Raw genomic sequence first — 21,310 nt, 5'->3', positions numbered from 1 at the left:
CACCCACACCCACACAGATGTACCAAATGCTGGCAACGCCGTTATACCCGAGAGCAACAGCCAGCTAAACAAGCGGAAACGCAGAATGCAGAATGCAGAAGGACAGTGCGAAAAGGCACAAACTTTCCCACCACCCCCAATAGCCACATATGCATATCCATCCCTATAACCAATCCAAGCAAAAAAAAACCCCCACAACCTAGGCCCTATCGCGAGATTCTAGAACCCAGCCTGTTTCGCACACCACACACACACAAGCCTCAAAGTTACAACAGCAAGCATCGCGAATCTAGATCAGCGCATCCTCGATGCCGCGTTATCCGCTACTATGCCATTTCACACTTTTGCCCATGAGCGTCTGTGCGTTACTTTATCGCTGCCAAAAACGCCGGTGTGCCGGTTCCCTCTCGAATCCATGGATCTCACGTCTCTTAACTCTCTTTCGACTTTTTTAAGTGGGGAGGAAAGAGGGAGAGAAGAGAGGGTCCGCGGAAGGATGAGCTCGGGCCAAGCGCTAGTACCCGTGGTGGCAGGCTGATGAGTAATGGCGGTTATGCTGGATCGCGATTGCTCTTTGGTGCTGTTGGGGTGGGATTTCAAATGTTGATACGCTCCGGCGTTTTGGTGGGTTGATTTCTTTTTGATCTCTTCGGTGTTTCCGACTTCGGCGGTGTGGAGGATGTGTGCATGTTTTGGTACCTAGGTACTTCTTGATGGTAGTGGTGATGGCTACATGTACCTGATGAGGGAGGTGGGAAAGAAGAAAGGGGGAACAGGGGGTTCGTGATGTTGCTTCTTTTGTTGGAGTTACTTGCTTTCTCGGTCTGTTTGTACCGAGTGTGCGTTTTAGTGGGACGCACGTGGGCGTCTTTTTGCCTTGAGGCTTCATCGAAATTGTATCTTGGGTTAATCGTGCAGAGCCTTGTCGTCGGGTTTCGACACTCAGCTTTCCTCGTTTGCCGGTTTGTTCTCGCTCGCGGTTGATGTACCCGGTTTGCACGACTCGCTCACGGCATTTCCCGCTCTGGGTAGTCTTTATGGTGGTATGGCCTTTTGCATCTTGAAATATCTTTCATTCTGTTTAGTTACCAATGTGTTCCCTAGTAGGAGCGCTTATAATTATCTTTTCTGGTTATTACGCCAGAGCCATGCTATGAATACCATCACGTGACCTCAGTTAGCTCGCGCAGTACCTAAATATGGAAGACACTTTATTATGGTTCCGACGGTCTATATGCGGTCAAACCACTGGACTGCAAGATCAGAAGGGATGCGCGAAGTAGCGTTTGTCCTCATTTGAGACATGAAGGCAAGCTGTTCGCCGCCAAAGACACAGAGCCGCGACGCCCTGTGGAGGGTCAAGAGTATACAAGAGACAGGTACAAGGAAAGAGTCGTATGCATACAAGTACCCAGATCATTGGAAACACTGGCGTGTTATCGCAGGAAGAAGACAGTTGCATCAATTGCCAGCTGAACATGTATTGATGCGTTGAACATGTTAGGTACGTCACATGCCCAAAGTACAGGCTTTGTGGCACCGGCATGGTCGATATACCCGCATTCCTCGAAACAGCAGAGCAATAAGAACGAACGAAAGCCTCTCTATAACTTCAACTCCCTCACGCCCTCAACATCCACCGTCACAACGCCCTCAATCTCCCCGGCGCTGTGTCCAAACAAAAACTCATACTGCCCCCGATCCACCGCCCACTTCCCCCTCCCCTCATCAAAGTAAGCAAAGTCCTTATTCTTGACCTCCAACCGCACAGTCTCCTGCGCACCAGCATCAAGAGCCACTTTCTGAAAAGCGACAAGAGTCTTCACGGGATGCTCTGCGGCCATCTCCTTCCTACCCACATACAACTGCACCACCGTAGCCCCAGCAACACTTCCCGTGTTATTGACCACGACGCTCGTAGAAAAGCGTCCAGGCGACGACTGCTCCACGCTCGCCTCGGTAAAAAAGAACGTCGTGTACGACAACCCGAAACCAAAGGGGAAATGAATCTTATCCGCAGGAATACGATCGTAGTGTCTGTAGCCCACAAAAACACCTTCTTCATACTTGACAGTAAGCTGCCCCGATTCGTCGCGCGTACCAGGGAAATGGCCATGCGCAGGCGCGTCTTCGATGCGTTTAGGCCATGAAATGGGTAAATGGCCAGAAGGGTTCACGGCACCAGATATGATATCAGCGATGGCGTTTCCGGCTGCTTGACCCGGGAACCAGGCTTGGATGAGTGCGGAGACGTTGTCGAGCCAGGGCAGGGCGACGGCTACACCGGTCGAGTTTACGACGATGGTTTGCGAGTTCACGGATGCGACTGTTTCGACGAGCTTATCTTGGGAGCCTTCGCGGGGCAGGTGGAAGCTGACTTGGTCTTGGCCTTCGGTTTCCCAGACGGGCGTGTGGCCTGTGAAGACGATGGCTATGTCGCATTCTTCTGCGAGGGCTTTGGCTTCGGCGGCCATGTCGAGATCGTGCTCGGAGGCGTACATGAAGCCTAGTCTAAATCCGGGGAGACCGGCGAGAATGTCTCCTTTTGAGTCGCCGGCGGGCGGCTTGGAGTGGACCTGGATTTCGCAGGGCTTGCCTGCGGTGAATGGGACGCGGAACTCTTTTTCGGGGTTGCCGCCGAAGAGGAAGCCCATGGCATCTGGTGAGTTGTGCTTTTGCTCGTAGACGAGCTCGCCGTTTACGTGGACGACTGTAGGGCCGATGCCTGAGCAGCCGAGATAGTGAGATCCAGATTCGCCGGGAGTGAACACGGTGGTAAACCTGACTTCGCTGTCCTTGGCACTCTGTTCGAGCAGTGGAGAAAATGCCGCTTCTTTATAGCCGTGCTTTGTCTTGATCGGTTTACTGGTGTTGCCCTGATTAAAGAGCTCCATTTTCCAACCGTCATTCCCCTCAAGATCTTTGCAGCCTTTCGATAGGGGAGGGATGAGTCGATACGTGGCGGCTCCCTTGGCGAACTTGAACTCCACGTCGTTTCCGTAGGCGGCTTTGAGGCCTTCTTCGGGCGTAATGCGGTAGTGGGCGTTCAACGAAGCACTTCCGCCACCATGAATAAGAGCCTCTTTAGCCAGTCCAAACAGCCCGATCGTCTTGCCCTTGACCTCATCCTTCCTGAGTGGCAGAACGCCGTCATTCTTTAGTAGAGTAATGCCCTGTCCAGCAACATCCCGGATGAGTTTGCTATGCTTCGGGTCGACGATAGACTGCTCAGGCGGAATCTCCGGGTTCTCGAACGCGCCAACCTTCTCGATAAGATTCAGGACGTTTCTCGCTCGCTCAGTGATGGTGACTTCGGTGACCTGGCCCTTCTTGACAGCCTCAAGGACAGCATCGGTACTGCGCCACCTCGTCGGGCCCGGCATTTCTAGATCCAATCCAGCGTTCAGAGAGTCGGCCGTGGAATTGGTACCACCCCAGTCGCTCATGACAAGTCCTTCCCACCCCCATTCACCACGCAAGACCTGCTTGAGTAGGAACTCGTTTGAATCTGCATGTGTTCCGTTGACCTTATTGTAAGATGTCATAACAGCAAGGGGATTCGCTTCCTTGATGGTGATTTCGAAAGGCTTCATGTAGATTTCTCTCAACGCACGCTCAGACACAATCTCGTTGACCTTCAGGCGATCAGTCTCCTGCTCGTTGGCTACAAAGTGCTTGATGGTCGCTGCGATGCCGTTCTCTTGTAGCCCGCTGACGACATTGGCGGCCATCTTGCCAGCAAGATACGGGTCTTCAGAGAAGGATTCAAAATTGCGGCCACCGAGGGGATGTCTATGGTTGCACATCGTGGGCGCAAGACTGAAGTTTCGTCAGCAAGTATTACGCGTGTCATATATCAGCACACATACAGCACTCGCGCACTCTTCGTCTTGGTCTCTTCAGCCAACGCATGGCCTATGTGCTTTGCATTTTCGGGGTTCCACGTCGCGGCTGAACATACTGCAGCAGGGAAACATGCAGCTCGTGTTCCTCCTGTGAACACTTCGCCACGTGCACCGTTCGGTCCATCGCTAGTCTACTGTACGTCAGTCACTGTAAAGTAAGTCCAAAGTTGCAGAGCAAAGTCCTACCTTGATAGCGGGAACGCCCTTATCAGGTACAGGCACGGTTTCCCAAAAGTCCTTCCCAGCAAGAAGCGATATCTTCTCTTCCAGCGTCAGAGACTGCAGGACAGTCTCAACTTTCGAACCCATCTTCTCAGTAGTGTCGTAGAGGAGCAATCACCCAAGAAAACTTAACAATGGTGTAAAACGAACCACGCGCTACCGTCTATTCGCCCGTAGTGACAGATATACTCAACAAAAAGCACCTTGCAACAAAAAGGGTATCACAGCTCTACACATCCCCCCTCCACCGCGCACGACCCTCGATATAAGTACTCCAACGCCGCTCCTCCGCGCTCGCCTCCAATCCCACACGGGAATCCTGACCGTGTCTCCGGGAAAGCACACCATTGTCGACCGCATCGGTGCATCTCGAGACGCTTCGTTGTGGAGAATTGGGGGAACACATTCGCGCATCATTGGCGCGTCTCGAGATCTACCGTAGTGGCACTCGTAAGCGTGCCGAGGTTTTGCCATGGCGGACGGCCTGATCGTGCTCTGATTCGTACCTTTCCCGTTGGCGAGCCGTCGGCAGCGCTTTCGCCGAGGTTTAGCCGCGAGGGTTGGCTCGGAGTTTATCCACAAGACGTCAGATGATACGTGGGATGTCGTTTAGATACGAACAGGCCTGTGTTGTACGAGTGATGAGTAAACGTCTGAGGTCGGTGAACACGCTGGACGTTTGATGGCAGACTGCTGATGGTGTTGCTGGTTGCTCGTTGCGCTGCTTGCTGAGTCAGATCTCGATGCGGCAAACTTCCGAGGCTCAAACGGCAGTCGCAAGGGGACCCACGTTGGCTTGGCTGGCGCCGCTGTGGTGCCAGGTGAAGCTTTTTGAGAAAACTATACGTCATGTTGTGTTTCTGATGGCATTGCATTTCTCTACAGCCTCAAAACTTCTCTGCAAGACGACCGTCTGATATCCCACATATTTCAGCATTTCCAGGTGTTAATTTCTTGTACATTTAACCGCTTTTGAGGCGCACGACATGGCTGTTTCGTCGAAGAAATCTGGGGAAGTCGAGCCCACGGCGAGCCGGCGGCATCCGCTTCAGCGATTTGACTCTCCATCCAAGGGATTTTCGGGCGCGTTGCATGTAAGTAACAGAGAACGTTGGAAAGCGTTAGGCAAGGCCAAATGTTGACGAGTATGTGTATTACAGGTTGCTGGTCTGATCAGCTTCTACAGTTCCTTCAAGTTGTATGTCTTCATCTCGCCAACTTTGCACCTAGCTAACACGAGTCCAGCTTAATTGATAACCCAAATGTGTTTGTATGTATACATCCATTGCATGTTTTACAGCGTCTTTGGAGATGTTGTCATTGCGTGCCGCTGTTAGTCTAACACATGCAGAACTCCTCCTTCGGCTGGCACCTCCAATTCCTCACCATAATCGGCCTCTCCCTCTCCACCCTAACCTTCCTCTTCGGCCTCATCGCAGATCTAACCTCCACCGCCCTCTCCGCCTCTTCCACGCTCCCCTCAAGCCCGCCAGCCGTCGCCCTCTCAGACCACCTGTTCCGGCTAAAGAACTACCTCGCGCTCGTAGCAGCACCGATCGAAGCCACCATCAGCATTCTGTACTGGACGTTGAAGGCTATTGATGGGAAGCTTTTGGTGCAACCGTATGTTGTCTTTCTTCTTACTCTCGATTTTTCCTACTCTCGGTTATGGGGGTGTTCCCGTGACGTTTGTTTTTGCTGACGGGAGAATGATAGGGATATCCCGCTACCACCCGCAATCTACGATATAGGATTCCATCTCGTCCCTGCTGTAGTCCTGGCCCTGGATTACATCCTGCTTTCTCCACCATGGCCCACCACGCCGATGAATGAGTCTGCGCCTATGATCACACTCGCTCTCTCCACCATCACTGCGTTTACATATTGGATCTGGATCGTAAGATTATCCCATTCTCCAAAACGCTCAAGTACGCACTCAGCTAACCACACACACCATCTTCTAGGAAATCTGCTTTTTGCAGAATGGCTTCTACCCTTATCCCATCTTTGCGATGCTCACGACGAATCAGCGAATCGGGTTGTTTGTTGTGAGTGGGGTGATTATGTGGGTGGTAGGTGGGTTGTTGAGGGTGCTGTATGCGAGGATTAATGGCTATGAGAGTGTGGAGCATCTGGAGAAGGTACGACGGAATAAGGTCATGGGCGGTAGTGGAAAGTGGGAGTAAGAAGGGGAAGGTACGGAGATTGGTATACGACTAGATGATGTTATGATGCGTGGAAGCTATGGAAGCGTGAAATGGAGGTGGATGGTGTAGACAGGAACATTGCAGGTGGGTATTAGAGCGGCGGTGGAAGTCATGGATCAGATCTAGAGGTTATGAGTCTACGTGATTGGAAGACAACAAACTCTCTATATTAAACAGGTAAAAGAGAAAACAGTGATACTTTACATGCCCACCAGCTTCTTAGCGGCACTCCCATGCTTGCGAGCAAATTGCACAGTAGGGTGAGGCATAGAAATAAGAAGAACATGCCTGAGTATCTGTCCAGCGATCCCCATAGCGCGCCTCTTTGAAGATATCGTATTAAATCATGTCGCATGTCGCTACTCGTCGCAGCGTATATCATATGTCACCGTGTAAAAGATATGAATCAGGAAGAAACGCGGGAAAGTAAGTCGCATGCATAAGTCGGTAGATGGAACGAGCGTGAACAGTCGGGCATCTGCTACAGGACGGTGAAGCCGAGCGTAGGTGTCGCGTTGGGAACGCAATGAGAGCACAATGTCCAAGCGCTTAGCTTGTAGACGGTGAAGGCGGAGCTGTGATGGTACGTTGGTCATCGTCATCTTGGTCCTGTTGCTGGTAGGCGCTTGCGGTGTTGTAGAGATGGCTGGTGTACTGGAAGGCCTGTTGATCAGGCCCAATGCCGTAGGAGTAGGTGGGATACTGGTAGGCGTTGTTCTGATGGCCATGAAAGTTACCATAAGCCGTTTGATGGAACGAAGGTAGAACGTTCTCCTTGTTATCATACTGGAACGGGTCGTTGAAGGGTTTGTAAGAGTTGAATGCAGGTGCAGGAGATGGAGATGCTTGGTGAGTGAAGCCAGATGTAAGATAGTTCATGCCATTGGGCTGCGAGAATGGAACGTCATCCTCGTCTTGGTAAACGTCAAACTGCTTCCGCTTCGTAGCACGGTTGTTGCGGCTATGGTCGTAGCCAGGACGGCCGCGATCATCATCGTATTGGTTGCGGCTGAGGACAGGAAATACGGGCCGCTTAGACTGTCTAGTAGAGCGGCGAGTAGTGTTTGCATCAAGACTGGCGAGTGCGGGTCGCCGACGCACGGGCTGGGGGCTCTCAGTCTTGATCTCGACCTCGTCCTCTTCGTCAGACTCCGAGCACGAGATCCTGCGCTGGCGTTTGAAAGATCCCAACGGTGTGAAGATGAGCTCAGTTGCTTCGACTACTTGGGAGTTGAGCTCCAGCTGTTCGACGACAGAGCTGTCCTTCTTTTGGTTCCTCTTACGCCGCATCTCTGGGGTAGCAGAGTCGAAGATGTCCATGCCAGGCCAGTAGACGCCTTTGAGTTTGGTCGACTCGCTGACAGCCATCGGATCTGCAACCTCAGCAGGTTCATCTTCAATGGCACACGAAGCCGCAGCGTTGTACCGGTATGACCTCCGACGCTGCTCGTTCGGATCGGAGTATTCACTGGAAGTATCATAGTCTGGGTTGGTATAGCTGCGAGAGCTGGCGCGAGACTCTGTAGGCCAGTACTGCATATGAGGTGCGAGGGTATTGCGATTGCGGAGGACCGGGCCGAGGGGTTGCGGCGTCGGAGAAGGCGACTGCTCTAGCTTGATCATCGTGTGCTGCTGCTCCGACAGGCGTGGATCGAGGAGAGCGCTTGCGGCGGCGCGACGTACAGGACGTGGCGCGGGGGCCTCGATCTTGAGCGGAGGCGCCGGCCGGGCTGCTTCAGGTGTAGTCAGTATCAGTCTCAAGTACAATCGGATGCATGAGGTAGCTGTACCAGCGGGTCTCGCGCGGGTACGGCGTTTGTCCTTCTGATTCATCCGGTCCGACATGAGCTCTTCGACAGCCCATTCGGCATACCACTGGTCGTACGTCTCAATGAGCCGGCGGGATGCATCCTCGTTGGTGGAGCGGACCTTGACCTTGTAGTAGTTGGATAAGTGGCCTTTGCTGGCGATGTGGGTGAGTAGATGCGAGACATCGCTGAAGTTTGGCTTCTTGGGGCAAATGTTGCAGTGAAGCGGAATGTTGGCCATGCCGAACGCCTGACGAGGCTGCACTATATCAAGGTGAAAGCTGCAGTGCGGATGCGGTGTTTGTAAGGAGCGTAAGTGAAACAAGCACAAGAGCAGCGCAGTAGTGAAAGCAAAGAGCGTTGCGAAAGGAGCGGACTGAAGGTGGAGAAGGCGAAGTGACGGTGGGAGAGGTGCTCATGAGAGACCTAGTACAGAGATGGCTGCCGGTCACCGCGGTAGCTCCTAGCCCATTTCCTGAGCAAATAATTGGAAAGCAGGAGAGGCGCCAGCACTTGTAAGGAGAAGAGAGGAAGGTGCAGTATCGCAGTGGAGGAATTGCAGCAAGAAGAGGTCTGTTGGTGGTGTTCTAGCAGGCAGAGCACGTGGGGGCTCGGCACTGACAAAAGAGGAAGCCACCCTCACTTTCCTCCCGCTTTGTGTCTCGACGCCTATGAGAGAGACGCGAGTTATTAGATAGCGGGAAGACAGGCTTTGAACGGATACACGGATATGATTGCAAGTGAATAGTCATGAAATCTACAAGCACGATGCGACACAACTAGCGTTTGTTGATGGCATTCTCGTTTACTTACCTAAGCATCTACGGGTGACTGAGCGAGGCATGCAGCTGCGCGTTGGTTAGTATACGCGTCGAAATGCGAGAGCAGTGGTCACATACTACACGGGGTCTACCTCTTCCAGGCCGGGATACTTCAGCAGACTGAGACCGGCAATTCCAAAGACGGTGTGGAAGACGTCGACCATGTCGCCAGGCCGGTCTGCGAGACCACCCAGATCCGGGTCCTATCGTTCATGGTCAGATGGCGATGATGCTGAAGAGAAGACACTACCCACCTGGCACTGCAGGATGAAGCTCGTCAATTTCTGACCATCTATCCAGTGCAGCTTGTCTAGCATGGCCATGCTGCTCATGACCCACCAGCTGTAGCAGACGTCTTCCTTCTTCTCTGGCCGGCCGTTGAGGCCTCCGTTCTTGAGCTGTCGTTCGCTTAGCCAGGCGCCCAACTTTTCTTGGTTGACAAGGTCGAGTCTCCCCGCGATGGTCAGTGCGCCGACACACGTGAACACCTGACCAGAGTGCGACTCGGCCCCGGGGCTGGTACCGTATCCGCCGTCAAAGTTGGCGCACGAGTTGACATATTGAGCGGCCTTGTCGACATCTACGAGTTCAAGCAGACCCATGAGAGACAGGGCATTCAGGGCGCCGTAGAGAAAGCGGGTATCCTGTTCGCCCCACTCATCGCCTGCAAAGGTGCCTGTCTCACGATCTTGCAAATCGGCGATGACTACCTTTATGAGTAGACTATCACGGCGAAGCTGCAGATGACTTACATTGTGCAATTTTCAGGCGGGCGCCGGGGATGCGCTCTTCAAGCTCACCGAAAGCGTCAAGCGTCGCGAGTATCTGCACGCCACTAACGGTATAGAGCATATGGGCATCATGGCCCGGTGCAGCACCGAGGCCGCCATTATCATGCAGACACGAGATGACAAAGTCGAGGATGGGAGCGCGTGGAAGGGCGTCTGGGCGGCCCAGGAGATGCAGGGCCGTCAGTCCCCAGTAGAGGCCGTTGAGGCGCAGATGTTCGGTGAGCCAGTACTCGAGCTCATCTTTGCGCTGCAGCGGGTCAGCGCGGGATTGGATGGCCGGGAGCTTGCGCGGCCGCTGGGACTGGGGACGGGCTACGCACAGTGTCGAGGCTCTGGATGTAGGCGACGTGCCTGTCGACGAAGAGGTGCATCTCGCTGGGCAGGCTGGCCATCCCAGCAGCGCGCCCGGGCCCGGAAACGAGAGACATGTTAGACGGGTGTCAGATGTAGGAGGAGTTGGTGGGAGCTGGCGGCGCGGGAGGGTCTAGTCGAGGCAGCATGGATGGCGCCGACAGGGTCTCATAATTTCTGAAACGAGACTTGGCACATGAAGCATTTCGGTCTGGCAGCCGCGACAGCCTCGCACTCGCAACAATGACGATGCAGAGAGGGTGCTCTTGTGCAGCGTCGATAGTCTGCCGTCGATAGTCCGTCGCCTGGCGGTGAGCGCACATGCATGTTACTTAGGTAGATCGCACTACGCCCGCCGTGGACAGCCGTTTGCGATAGCGCTGGTGGGCCGAATTGGGGGGTGCAGGTGGTGGCAGCGTCGCGCCCTCGTACTGTACCTGGGGCCGTGCACGGTGCTGAAGTCGTTGCCGCCATCCTCTCGCAGCCCTTGGTGCCCTTTGCTCTTGATTGCAGCAGAGCCTGTCTGTGCCTTGGGCCCCTCCATCGCACTCACCACAGAGACACGTGAATTGTGTCCTTTTGCTGACCAAGGCGCCGCTCACCGCACTCCAAGCAACGGCCGCCCAGCCTGCGCTCCACGCTCCACTCGCTCCCTTCACCCCAGCGCCTCTCCCTCGTCGCGGCGCCCCGTAGACCCCTCGACCCTCGAGTCTTGTGTGTGAAAGTGGGTGAGTAATGCCCAACCACGGCGCTGCGACACCTCGCTCGCCGCTGCCACTCGTGCCCTCGCCATGTTGTACCACCGTCAACACTCGCCATAGCGCCGCCGGCCCCTTTCACGTTCCGCAGCGCTTGCTGACCACATCCCAGACGTTGCATGACCGCCTCACCTGCCCGCGACCGCCATACTCGACGACCTCTGTGCCCGCCAAAGACTGCCGTAGCACGCGCTCGGCATCGCCTGTCCTCCCGGCTTGCTGCATGGGAGCAACGTCCTGCCGGCGGTGATATAGACTCGACACCCGCTGCCGACGCTTCGAGGCACGCCCGCAGCCAGCGCCGACCAGGCTCTCACGGTTCGTACCACCCCGCGCGCCGTCTAATACCTCCCGCTGGCTTTCACCCCTCTGCGCCAGCTGTGAGTCCGCTGCTGACAGTCATGAAATACAGACTCGTTGACCGCGCAACCGCCCATGTGCCGCAACCACTGAGCCTGCCACCGCTCCCTTCTCTACACGCGCCGCACCGTCTATTCACACCCTCGCTCGACTGCCTGCACATCGGCGCCCTCGTCCCACCAACATCCATCGAGGTATTGCGGCCCTCGACCTGCACGCTTGGCAGCAGCCATTGCTTTTTAAGGGAGCCGTGCTAAGGAGTCAGTAGCCCTGCGACCCTCCACGGAAAACAATACGAAAGATGCCCAAATCCTCGACACTGTCGCTGGCTATGCGGGGCAAGCCAAAGAACAAGGACGACGCCAACGGCCCTATGAGTCCCAAAAGCCCGAGGTCGCCAGATATGCCTGAGGACCTCGACTATGCCGCTCCCAATGCCTCGTTTCATAGCATGCCACAGTCACCAGCCTCGCCGAAGCCTCGCAAGGACTCCAAGAGCATCTTCTCCAACTTCAGCGCCAACAAATCGTCGTCACGCCTAAACAGCCAGGGGAACTCGATACGGCAGCTTCCTGAACAACAACACTCGCCCAGTTTATACTCCAACGGGCGCAGCGGGGCTTCGACACCAGACCTCGGCCGCCCCGTGCGCACCCCCAACTCGGATGGTATGGCTACAGTAGCCCAGACAAACAGCGTATCGCTAACTGCCATAGACAACCGCTCCGAGGTATTACGGACAGGCTCAGGCAACTCCAACGACTCCTCCGATCCCCACGCCGACTCCTCAAAGCGCAACACCATCAAACCGAAGAAGGGCATTCTGAACAGGTCGAAATCCATCAAAGACGGCGAGAGCTCAGGTACCCGTGCAAAACTAAACAAAGCCCCACCAGGGCAACTGTCACCGGACATTGCGGGTTCGTGGACGACGAATGGCGATGGCCCGCCATTGAAGCCGGCGCCCATGGACAAAGGTCAATCATGGCGAGGCATAGGCAAGCCACGAACACACTCGGCAGATCGTCAGGACGGCTCCAAGCAGATACCACGGGACGTCGACAACGGGCCACGAAGGGACAAGTCGGAGCAGATATCGCTAGCCTCGAGTTCGTACAACGAAACCAAGGGACACGGCTTCATTTCGAAACTCGGTTCAGGAGCTCGCAACATGGGGGAGAAGATGGACTCTGCCCGCAAGGGCGTATTCGGCAAACTTGGACGAAGCTCAAGTAACCACGAGAGCCAAACGCCGATATCGAATGAACCTTATGTGTGCAAAATCATTCACAAGCCCTTGATCGAACAGACGAGGCTCACACGGATATCGACCCGTCTGGAACAGTCACGCGACAAGACGGAGTTCTGGATGCCAGCTCTACCTTGGCGGTGCATAGAGTAGGTCATGCTTCGATTCGTTCTCTACTTGTGAGGCTAACAACCACTTTAGTTATCTGAACATGCGGGGCTGTGAAGAGGAAGGCTTGTACCGCGTTCCTGGGTCAGCCCAGCAGGTCCGATATTACGAACGCAAATTCGATGAAGGTAGGACTATCTCATTCATTTCCACTACAATTGCTCACCAAGCCACAGACCGAGACATCGATTTGATTAGCGATCCCAACCTGAACGACCCCAACGTCATCGGTTCACTCTTCAAGAACTGGCTCCGACAACTGCCAGATGAAATCTTTCCAAAAGCGGTCCAGACGGCAATCCAGCAAGAATGCCAGGGCGCCAAGACGACGCCGCAAATGCTTAAGGATGAGCTCTCGAAGCTCCCACCATTCAACTATTACCTATTGTTCGCGATTACCTGCCACATCAGCCTGTTGCACTCATGTTCCGAGTTCAACAAGATGAACTACAACAACCTGTGCATCTGTTTCCAGCCGGCTATCAAGATCGACGCCTTTTGCTTCCAATTCCTGATTCTGGACTGGCGAAACTGCTGGCAGGGTTGTTGGACAGAGAAGGACTTTTTGACAGACGAAATCAACTTCCTGAACCATGTACAAGAAGTTGAGTCCCAGCAGCAGCAACAACAACAGGAACAGCAACAGCAGCAACAAGTACAGCACCACCTACAGCAACAACAACAGACTCCATCCAGAAACGGCCCACCTCAAAGCGCTGGGAGAAGCAAAGGCACGAACTCGCCCCAGGTGCCGCCTCCGAAGAAGCCGGCGACGATGCGGAGTCAGTCTACTGACCATGTCAAGTCATCCTCACGAGGGCTCTCATCTGAGAGGAATGGACGCGCTACACCACCGAACCCTTCACTGGTCTTGTCGGAACCCTCAAGCAACCCCGTTTTACGTATGCGGGGCGGCGGCTATAGCGAGCGCGAGACGTCGCCTGAGCGAGTCACGTCGTCTTCCGACAGTCGAGAGGGGGTTCAGCATGCGAGAAGCACACCGCGTGCGCCCCCATCGGTCAGCACCGAAGCGTCCTCGATCGACCTAGATGAGAATGCCACGCCGACTCAAGCACAACACAGTCGCGGGCCGTCTGAATCGACGCAATTTAGATTGGACCTGCGCGATCCCCCGGGCTCCCCCTTCAATATCAAATTTTGACGCGGAAGCTGAGAAGACAGCGGACCATGTGTTGAGCGCCTCTGGATGAGGTGACGATAGAAGAAAGGTTGGATTTGACTGCTTGGTTTTCGCATGTTCGCTTCGTCCCGTGTGGGCTGCCACGAGGTCGCGATACCCGTCGTTTGACCACTCTGAGCTCGTGGCAGCAGTATTGCCCGATAATTGTTTAGTAGCCAGCGCTGGAGTTTTGGCCGCGTATTGATTAGCTGCTTATTTAACCCTGCATTCTGCATTATGTTGCATACGGGCGTTGGGAGAGCGGGGCAGGAAGAAGTAGCATTTTGAGCGGGTTCATTTGTATCATATGTGGATATCGTCGCATGGCAGAAAGCGTTTCCATGGCAGTTTCAACGTGTTCAACAATTTCCCTCGTACCAACTGGATCGAGTTGGGACGCATGCCTAGCCCCCGCGCTATTGGAGTAGAACCTGTCGAGGACGGGGCCACCTGGGGCGCCAGCTGGGGTTGGAGCTTGGGGCAATGACGTTTCCCGCGGGTTGCGCTTGCGGCTCGTATGCTTCGCGACCGCCCACCGCCGATCTCACACGTCTCCAGGCGCTGCTTCCTTCTCTCCACACAGAGGGCAATTGACCCTCAGAAGCGACTGCGCAAACGGCTTTTGGCCTGTTTATTACCTCCGTCGACCGCGCTGCTCCTACACTGCATTACTACCACTCTCTCTGACTGCATCGCCGCCATTGCTACGTCAAAGATAGATATCCTAGAGTACCGCTATCCACCTACTATTATTGTTTACTACCGCATAACTCTCCCGCAACCCTTCAGTCTCTCGACACCATCATGTCTATAGCACTGCCAACACACCCCAAGTCTTCGGACCGCAAAGTCGTCTACCTGCTGCCATTGACCGACTACGGCGTCCCAGACGTCGCTGGCACTTACATCTACCTGCCTCCCCCCACCAACCCAGCATACTCGATTTGCTTTCAGATCCAGGGTACCAGCTCGATATGTCGCGAGGGCAGTCTCTGGGTGAACATCCCCGCTGAGGGCGAGAAGTTCAAGCGCAGCCAGTACCGCGAGTACAAGTAAGCAGCCTGCCATGCCTCACCCGGTCACATGTCACTGACAATCACCGCAGACTGCAGCCCAACTTTACTGGCATGTGTGAGATTGAGATCCCCGTCCATGAGGCCAATGCCTTTTCCTTCTACACGACCTACACACCGCTGCCGCAGTGGTCCTTCACAGACGTTGCGTCGCCTGAACCCACGCGGACGGACACCTACTACATCGACATATGTCCAAATCTCAAGCTGCAGGGCGAGCACTTGCCGGTCGAGGCCGTCTGCATCATCTCTTGCCTGTCCAAATTCATGGGCAACTACCCGACAGACTGGGACAACCACCTGCAGGGCATGAGCCAGCGTGGCTTCAACATGGTGCACTTCACGCCCTTGATGATGCGCGGCTCTTCAAACTCGCCCTACAGTATTTACAATCAACTGGAGTTCGACAAGGCCATCTTCAAAGAAGGCGAGAAGGACATTGCGAACATGATTCGAAAAATGCAGAACGAGTTCAATCTGCTTGCCATGACCGATGTCGTCTGGAACCACACGGCCAACAACAGCCCATGGCTCGAGGAGCATCCAGAATCCGGCTACAACGTCGACACTGCTCCACACCTACGACCTGCTCTCGAACTCGATACAGCGTTGCTGCAGTTCAGCAAGGACCTCTCCAAGCATGGTCTACCCACCACCTTCAACAGTGAAGATGACCTTCTCAAGGTCATGCAAGGTGTCAAGGACCACGTCCTTAGCAAGGTCAAGCTCTGGCAATTCTACGTCATTGACGTGGAAAGAGACACCAAGGCCATCATGGAGGCTTGGACCTCTGGCCAAGCCAAGTTTGTTGATGGCAGCTTTAGTGAAGCTGGTCTTCGCGGGCTCGATGCTGTCAGGAACTGGCCACTGAAGCAGAAGGCAGACTGGCTGGTCGAGCATGCTCTGCGCGGCGGTGACCGCATGGGCGAGCGCTACCGTCGGACAATGGACCCGAACATCGCTGCTAGCTTACTGTGCGCCTTGTTCGGTCGCTACGACACCCGTACTAGCAATACTCCTGACGACCGGGCTGCTCAAGGCACCATGACGGCTATGCTCAACGAGGTCAACCTTCCATTTTACCGCGAGTATGATCAAGACCAAGCAGAGATCATGGAGCAACTCTTCAACCGGACCAAGTACGTCCGAATGGATGCCCATGGCCCCAAGCTTGGCGAAGTCAACGATGCGAACCCACTCATCGAGACCTACTTCACGCGCCTGCCACTCAACGAGACCACAAAGAAGCACAACCCCGAAGCTCTTGCGTTGGTGAACAACGGATGGGTATGGGCTGCAGATGCGATGCGAGACAACGCTGGGCCCAAGTCAAGAGCATACCTGCGGAGAGAGGTCATTGTCTGGGGCGACTGTGTCAAGCTCCGATACGGAGATGGCCCAGAGGACAACCCTTTCCTTTGGGATCACATGGCCAAGTACACCCGCCTCATGGCCAAGTATTTCCAAGGCTTCCGCATCGACAATTGTCATTCTACCCCTCTGCATCTCGCCGAATACATGCTTGACCAAGCACGCAGCGTCAACTCAAACGTCATGGTCTGCGCCGAGCTCTTCACTGGGTCTGAAGAGATGGATTACAAGTTTTGCATGAAGCTCGGGATCTGCGCCTTGATTCGAGAAGCTATGCAGTCATGGAGTACTCAAGAGCTGAGCAGACTTGTTCACCGTCACGGCGGTGTTCCCATCGGCAGCTTCGAGACCGACGAAGTGCTCAATGCTGCGCAGGCGACTGATGGAGCTGACCAGACAAAGCCTATCATCAAGAAGATCAAGCGCAGTCCTGTGCACGCGTTGTTCATGGACTGCACGCACGACAACGAGACGCCAGCTCAGAAGCGGGATGCACGCGACACGCTCCCCAGTGCCGCGCTCGTCGCCATGTGCGACTGCGCGACTGGTAGCGTCTTCGGCTACGACGAGTGCTACCCTGAACTGATCGAGTTGGTGCACGAGAAGAGACTGTATTCCTCTGCCAATTCCACTGGAGGCGAAATCAAAGCACAAGCTGGAGAAGGTGGTATTGGTGGCATCCGCAAGATTATCAACGAGATCCACGTCAAAATGGGCAAGGAGGAGTACAATGAGACTTATATTCACCACGATAACGAGTACATTACCGTCCATCGGGTCAATCCTCACACCAGGAAAGGTTACTTCCTTATTGCCCACACCGCATTCCCTGGCTACGGCAACGGCAATGGAGGCTTCGGCAAGACCAAGCTACCAGGCACTCAAGCAAAGCTCGTCGGCGCCTGGAATCTCGAAGTCGACAACAGTCCCGAGACAAGAGCGCGTATCATCGGCGACGAGACGACACTGCGCGGCTTGCCCAGCAAGACAAACGAACTTCAAGGCGTCAACATCGAAGCTGCTGGCGATGATACCACGATTAGTATCCCTGACAAGTTCCCACCGGGCAGTATCGCTCTTTTCGAGACCTGGGTACCCAGCGCAGAGCATGCTGAAGGCCTCGACAAGTTCGTCACTAGCGGAGCGCGTTCGGCTTTCAGTGGTGTCAACCTCATCGACCTCAACTACATCCTATACAGATGTGAAGAGGAAGAGAGGGACGCTACGGACCACAAGGACGGAACATACAACGTCCCAGGTCATGGCAACTTGGTCTACGCTGGTCTGCAAGGCTGGTGGAGTGTCCTACGCGACATTGTGAACGAGAACAACCTTGGCCACCCACTCTGCAACCATCTGCGTGAGGGCCAATGGGCGCTCGACTACTGCCTTGGTCGCCTTCAAAATATCTCCAAGAAGCCGGAGTACGTCAACATTAAGGGCCCCGCCGAATGGTTGGAAGCGAAGTTCGATGCCATTCGCAAGGTCCCCAGCTACATGCTTCCGCGATACTTTGCCCTCGTCATCCAGACTGCATACAACGCTGCAGTCGAGCGAGCCATCGAGCTCATGGGTGAGAACGTCCGCGAGGGTAACCAGTTCCTTAAGAGTCTTGCTCTTGTCAGCTGCCAAGTCACCGGTTACATGAACAGCGCCTCGTTGTGGCCCGAGAAAAGCGTACCCAGCATGGCCGCTGGTCTCCCTCACTTTGCCTACGACTGGGCGCGATGCTGGGGACGCGACATTACCATCTCAGCCCGTGGTCTTTACATGGGAACTGGCAGATATGCCGACGCTAAGGAGCATATCTTTGCCTTTGCCAGCGTCTTGAAGCATGGCATGGTCCCTAATCTCCTCGGTGGTGGCAAGAACCCACGTTACAACTCCCGCGACTCAGTCTGGTTCTTCCTCCAAAACTGCCAAGATTACTGCAAGATTGTACCCAATGGCATGGAGCTTCTTCAAGAGAAGGTCAAGCGCCGCTTCTTGCCGTACGATGACACATGGTTCGCTCACACTGACGAAAAAGCGTACTCTCAGTCCTCCTCCATCGCGGAAGTCATCCAGGAAGCTCTCCAGCGACACGCCTCCGGCATAGAGTTCCGAGAGTATGACGCGGGCCCGAACATTGACAGCCAAATGAAGTCCGAAGGCTTCAACATCAAGATCTGGACAGACTGGGAGACTGGTATGATCTTCGGTGGCAACCAATCGAATTGCGGTACATGGATGGACAAGATGGGTGAGAGTGAAAAGGCCGGCAGCAAGGGTGTCCCTGGTACACCACGAGACGGTGCTCCAGTTGAGATCATCGGCATGTTGTACAGCACAGTACGCTGGTGCGCCGACATGTACGACGCAGGCCAGTTCAAGTATCAGGGCATTACCCTGGACGACGGCAAGAAGACCGTTACCTACAAGGAGTGGGCCGACCTGATCAAGGCCAACTTCGAACGCTGCTTCTACGTTCCTCGTTCCGCAGAAGAAGACAGCAAGTACGACGTCAACTCGAGCATCGTCAACCGTCGTGGTATCTACAAGGACTTGTACCGCTCAGGCAAGGAGTACGAGGACTACCAGCTGAGGCCAAACTTCCCTATTATGATGACGGTTGCACCGGACCTCTGCGATCCTGAGCATGCCTTGTATGCCCTCCAAATGGCGGATAGGGTATTGCTCGGCCCACAGGGCATGAAGACACTCGACCCCTCTGACCTCAACTACCGCGGCTACTACATCAACAGCGAAGACTCGACTGATTTCGCCACATCCAAGGGCCGCAACTACCACCAAGGACCCGAGTGGCTCTGGCCCACAGGCTTCTTCCTGCGAGCTCTGCTCAAGTTCGATCTCAAGCGCCGCAAGACGCCCGACGAACGTGTCGAGAGCTACCAACAAGTCACGCGCCGCCTCGCCGGCTGCATGAAGGCTATCCAAGAGTCGCCGTGGGCTGGTCTCACGGAGCTCACCCAGAAGGATGGCGCCTTCTGTGGCGACTCGTGCCCCACGCAGAGTTGGAGTGCTAGCTGCATTATCGACTTGTTCCAGGATGCGCGCGAGTACGAGACGAAGGGGCAGCAAGCTTCGTCGTAGGCTGATAAGTTTGGTTTCATGAGCCTCGTTGCGAAGATGACATGAGGGGGTGTTTCTACGTGGTAAGGTGGTGTAGAGTGGTGAGAGACTCTTTTGTTGTAGATACCTAGAGTTGTCTCCTAATCAACTTTGAATTCTTACCTCTTGTTCATCATGACCTTTACGTTCCGACAGTTCTTCTTTGTATTTCTACATGCTGCTAGGTAGATTGTCGTGGTCACTAACATGCTCTCGAGTCTCGACAGACTTGTTGATGTGTGCAATACAAGCTGTGTATCCGTATTCGTGCGCGATGCGTAGGAAAGAGGAGCAGACCGTAGGAACGAAGGGAATCGTTGCGGTAGGGGTGAACACAATGGGTGTAGAGGCCCATCTTGCGATTCCTGTCGTTGTGGCGATTGCGCTGGTGGTAGTGAGCTTGGGTGATGGTAGACGGGGGCTCTCAAAGATACAAAGTCGCCACTGTGCTCGCGGTCCGCATGTCAGCTCGCTGCGTCTTCTCTTCGGGAGGCACTGGAGACCCTGAAAGAAAGGGATTCCGGATGGAAACAGATGGTGGTGGCGAGTTCAGATAGCAGATATAGGGATCGCGAGTTCAGATAGCACATGTAGGGATCATCGCTGACATTCATGATAAGGCAGCAGCTGTGAAAGCAGTCAAGCTATCACTGATGAAGGTAATGAGTTGCAAAAGAGCAAAGCGAGTGAATCGTGATTGCCAAGGGTACACAGTGCAGTTGCTGCGCATCTAATGGTGGATTTTCACTCCCCCATGCTACTTCAAATGCTCACTCCTACTAGCCCCCATGGCGACATCGCTGCTAAACCACACAGCCTCAACAACAACTACCCCCAGCCAGCCAAAGAGAACCGAGAAACGCCTATCAAATACAAACCCAATGGCCAATCACTTCCCCTCCTACGATCCTCACGACCCACTGATGCGCAGTTACCGCGTCGCACTCCACAGGCACGCCACCACTCCGCCCCAACAGCCCACTCCCTCGCAGCAGCCATCATCCACAAGCGTCATCGCCGCACCAGCCACCAGCATGTCACAGGACTCCATCCACGGGCGCTTCCTGGCAGCCGCCATGAAATGCGACACTAGGGCCATGCAACAAGAGTTCCACCATCTGCTGTCGGTTGCAGAGAGCCGAAACCAAGACTGTCTATTTCTGAAACGGCGGCACGAGCACGAGGTCGAGGCGAATCACGGCGAAATGGATTGGATGCGAGCAAGGATTCAGTGCTTGGAAGAGGAGATGCGCCGCGTTACCGGATACAAGAAGAATGCTGGACTGGCTTGCTATAGCCTGGATCAGAATGGAGACATGGGAAGTAGGTGACCTAACGTCAACGTAGGCTCCAGGGTATTATTCCGTTTTTCCCTTGAATGAGGTGGCCGCATCAAAGGGAGGTCAGGTGGGTAGATTGTGTGTCGTGTAGACAAGGTCTTCCCGGCAAAACCTGGCTGTAAGCGCTCATCCTGCGCAGCATCGAGTATAGAGAGAAACGATTGTGTGGTAGTCGCAGGCCCATCTCGACATACGGCATTCGCGTTCTAAGGGTCGGTTAGATTTGCCTTCTGGCGCTGTGGTGCCAATAGCCTACACAAAGTTTATTGCTTCTTCTGGAATCCCTCTGGCGTTATCAGCCTCCTCGGTTCTCAAAGAAAAGGGTTCAATTGCGCCATTGTTCGTTGAGGAAGAGGCTGTCGGATGGCTGCACACGAAAGGCGCGCTTGCTTTTCTGCCTACCGATCAGAATGTCGTGCATGAAGAAGCACTGTAGCTACCCGTACCTTGACTCTTTCGGGACGAGCGGCTGTGCACGCCGGCTCCAGTCAGCGGAAAAGCAAAATCCATATACTGAACGGTGTTAGTTCTGTGAATGAGCGAGTTCATTTTTACGACAACTGCCTCATTTGGACGCTTATCGTCCGTACGATCG

At 54.6% G+C, this 21,310-nt stretch overlaps 6 protein-coding genes across 6 annotated transcripts; 3 read left to right on the top strand and 3 right to left on the bottom strand.

Annotated features, from left to right (window-relative positions):
* Positions 1-1,604: 1,604 nt before the first annotated feature.
* On the bottom strand, positions 1,605-4,214 carry J4E85_005684 (uncharacterized protein; the record flags this gene model as incomplete). The annotated part of the gene is made up of 3 exons (XM_051469927.1): positions 1,605-3,792; positions 3,870-4,036; positions 4,092-4,214. The coding sequence occupies 3 exons, from the start codon at positions 4,212-4,214 to the stop codon at positions 1,605-1,607; spliced, it is 2,478 nt and encodes an 825-aa protein (XP_051326758.1).
* An 899-nt stretch (positions 4,215-5,113) lies between these two features.
* On the top strand, positions 5,114-6,313 carry J4E85_005683 (uncharacterized protein; the record flags this gene model as incomplete). Its single annotated transcript, XM_051469926.1, has 6 exons — positions 5,114-5,221; positions 5,288-5,325; positions 5,373-5,397; positions 5,479-5,750; positions 5,844-6,024; positions 6,092-6,313. The coding sequence occupies 6 exons, from the start codon at positions 5,114-5,116 to the stop codon at positions 6,311-6,313; spliced, it is 846 nt and encodes a 281-aa protein (XP_051326757.1).
* Positions 6,314-6,883: 570 nt separating this feature from the next.
* On the bottom strand, positions 6,884-8,383 carry J4E85_005682 (uncharacterized protein; the record flags this gene model as incomplete). The annotated part of the gene is made up of 2 exons (XM_051469925.1): positions 6,884-8,064; positions 8,125-8,383. The coding sequence occupies 2 exons, from the start codon at positions 8,381-8,383 to the stop codon at positions 6,884-6,886; spliced, it is 1,440 nt and encodes a 479-aa protein (XP_051326756.1).
* Positions 8,384-9,040: 657 nt separating this feature from the next.
* On the bottom strand, positions 9,041-10,182 carry J4E85_005681 (uncharacterized protein; the record flags this gene model as incomplete). Its single annotated transcript, XM_051469924.1, has 4 exons — positions 9,041-9,166; positions 9,218-9,669; positions 9,716-10,001; positions 10,075-10,182. The coding sequence occupies 4 exons, from the start codon at positions 10,180-10,182 to the stop codon at positions 9,041-9,043; spliced, it is 972 nt and encodes a 323-aa protein (XP_051326755.1).
* A 1,342-nt stretch (positions 10,183-11,524) lies between these two features.
* Positions 11,525-13,802, top strand: J4E85_005680 (uncharacterized protein; the record flags this gene model as incomplete). The annotated part of the gene is made up of 3 exons (XM_051469923.1): positions 11,525-12,621; positions 12,674-12,768; positions 12,817-13,802. The coding sequence occupies 3 exons, from the start codon at positions 11,525-11,527 to the stop codon at positions 13,800-13,802; spliced, it is 2,178 nt and encodes a 725-aa protein (XP_051326754.1).
* Positions 13,803-14,624: 822 nt separating this feature from the next.
* On the top strand, positions 14,625-19,357 carry J4E85_005679 (uncharacterized protein; the record flags this gene model as incomplete). The annotated part of the gene is made up of 2 exons (XM_051469922.1): positions 14,625-14,872; positions 14,926-19,357. 2 exons carry the CDS (start codon positions 14,625-14,627, stop codon positions 19,355-19,357), a joined length of 4,680 nt encoding a protein of 1,559 aa, XP_051326753.1.
* Between the last annotated feature and the right edge of the window lie 1,953 nt (positions 19,358-21,310).

This window comes from Alternaria conjuncta (genome assembly GCF_024043145.1).
Source record: "Alternaria conjuncta strain BMP 0040 chromosome Unknown scaffold_7, whole genome shotgun sequence".
NCBI classification, from domain to species: domain Eukaryota; kingdom Fungi; phylum Ascomycota; class Dothideomycetes; order Pleosporales; family Pleosporaceae; genus Alternaria; species Alternaria conjuncta.
This window is presented reverse-complemented; position numbering and strand designations above follow the sequence as displayed.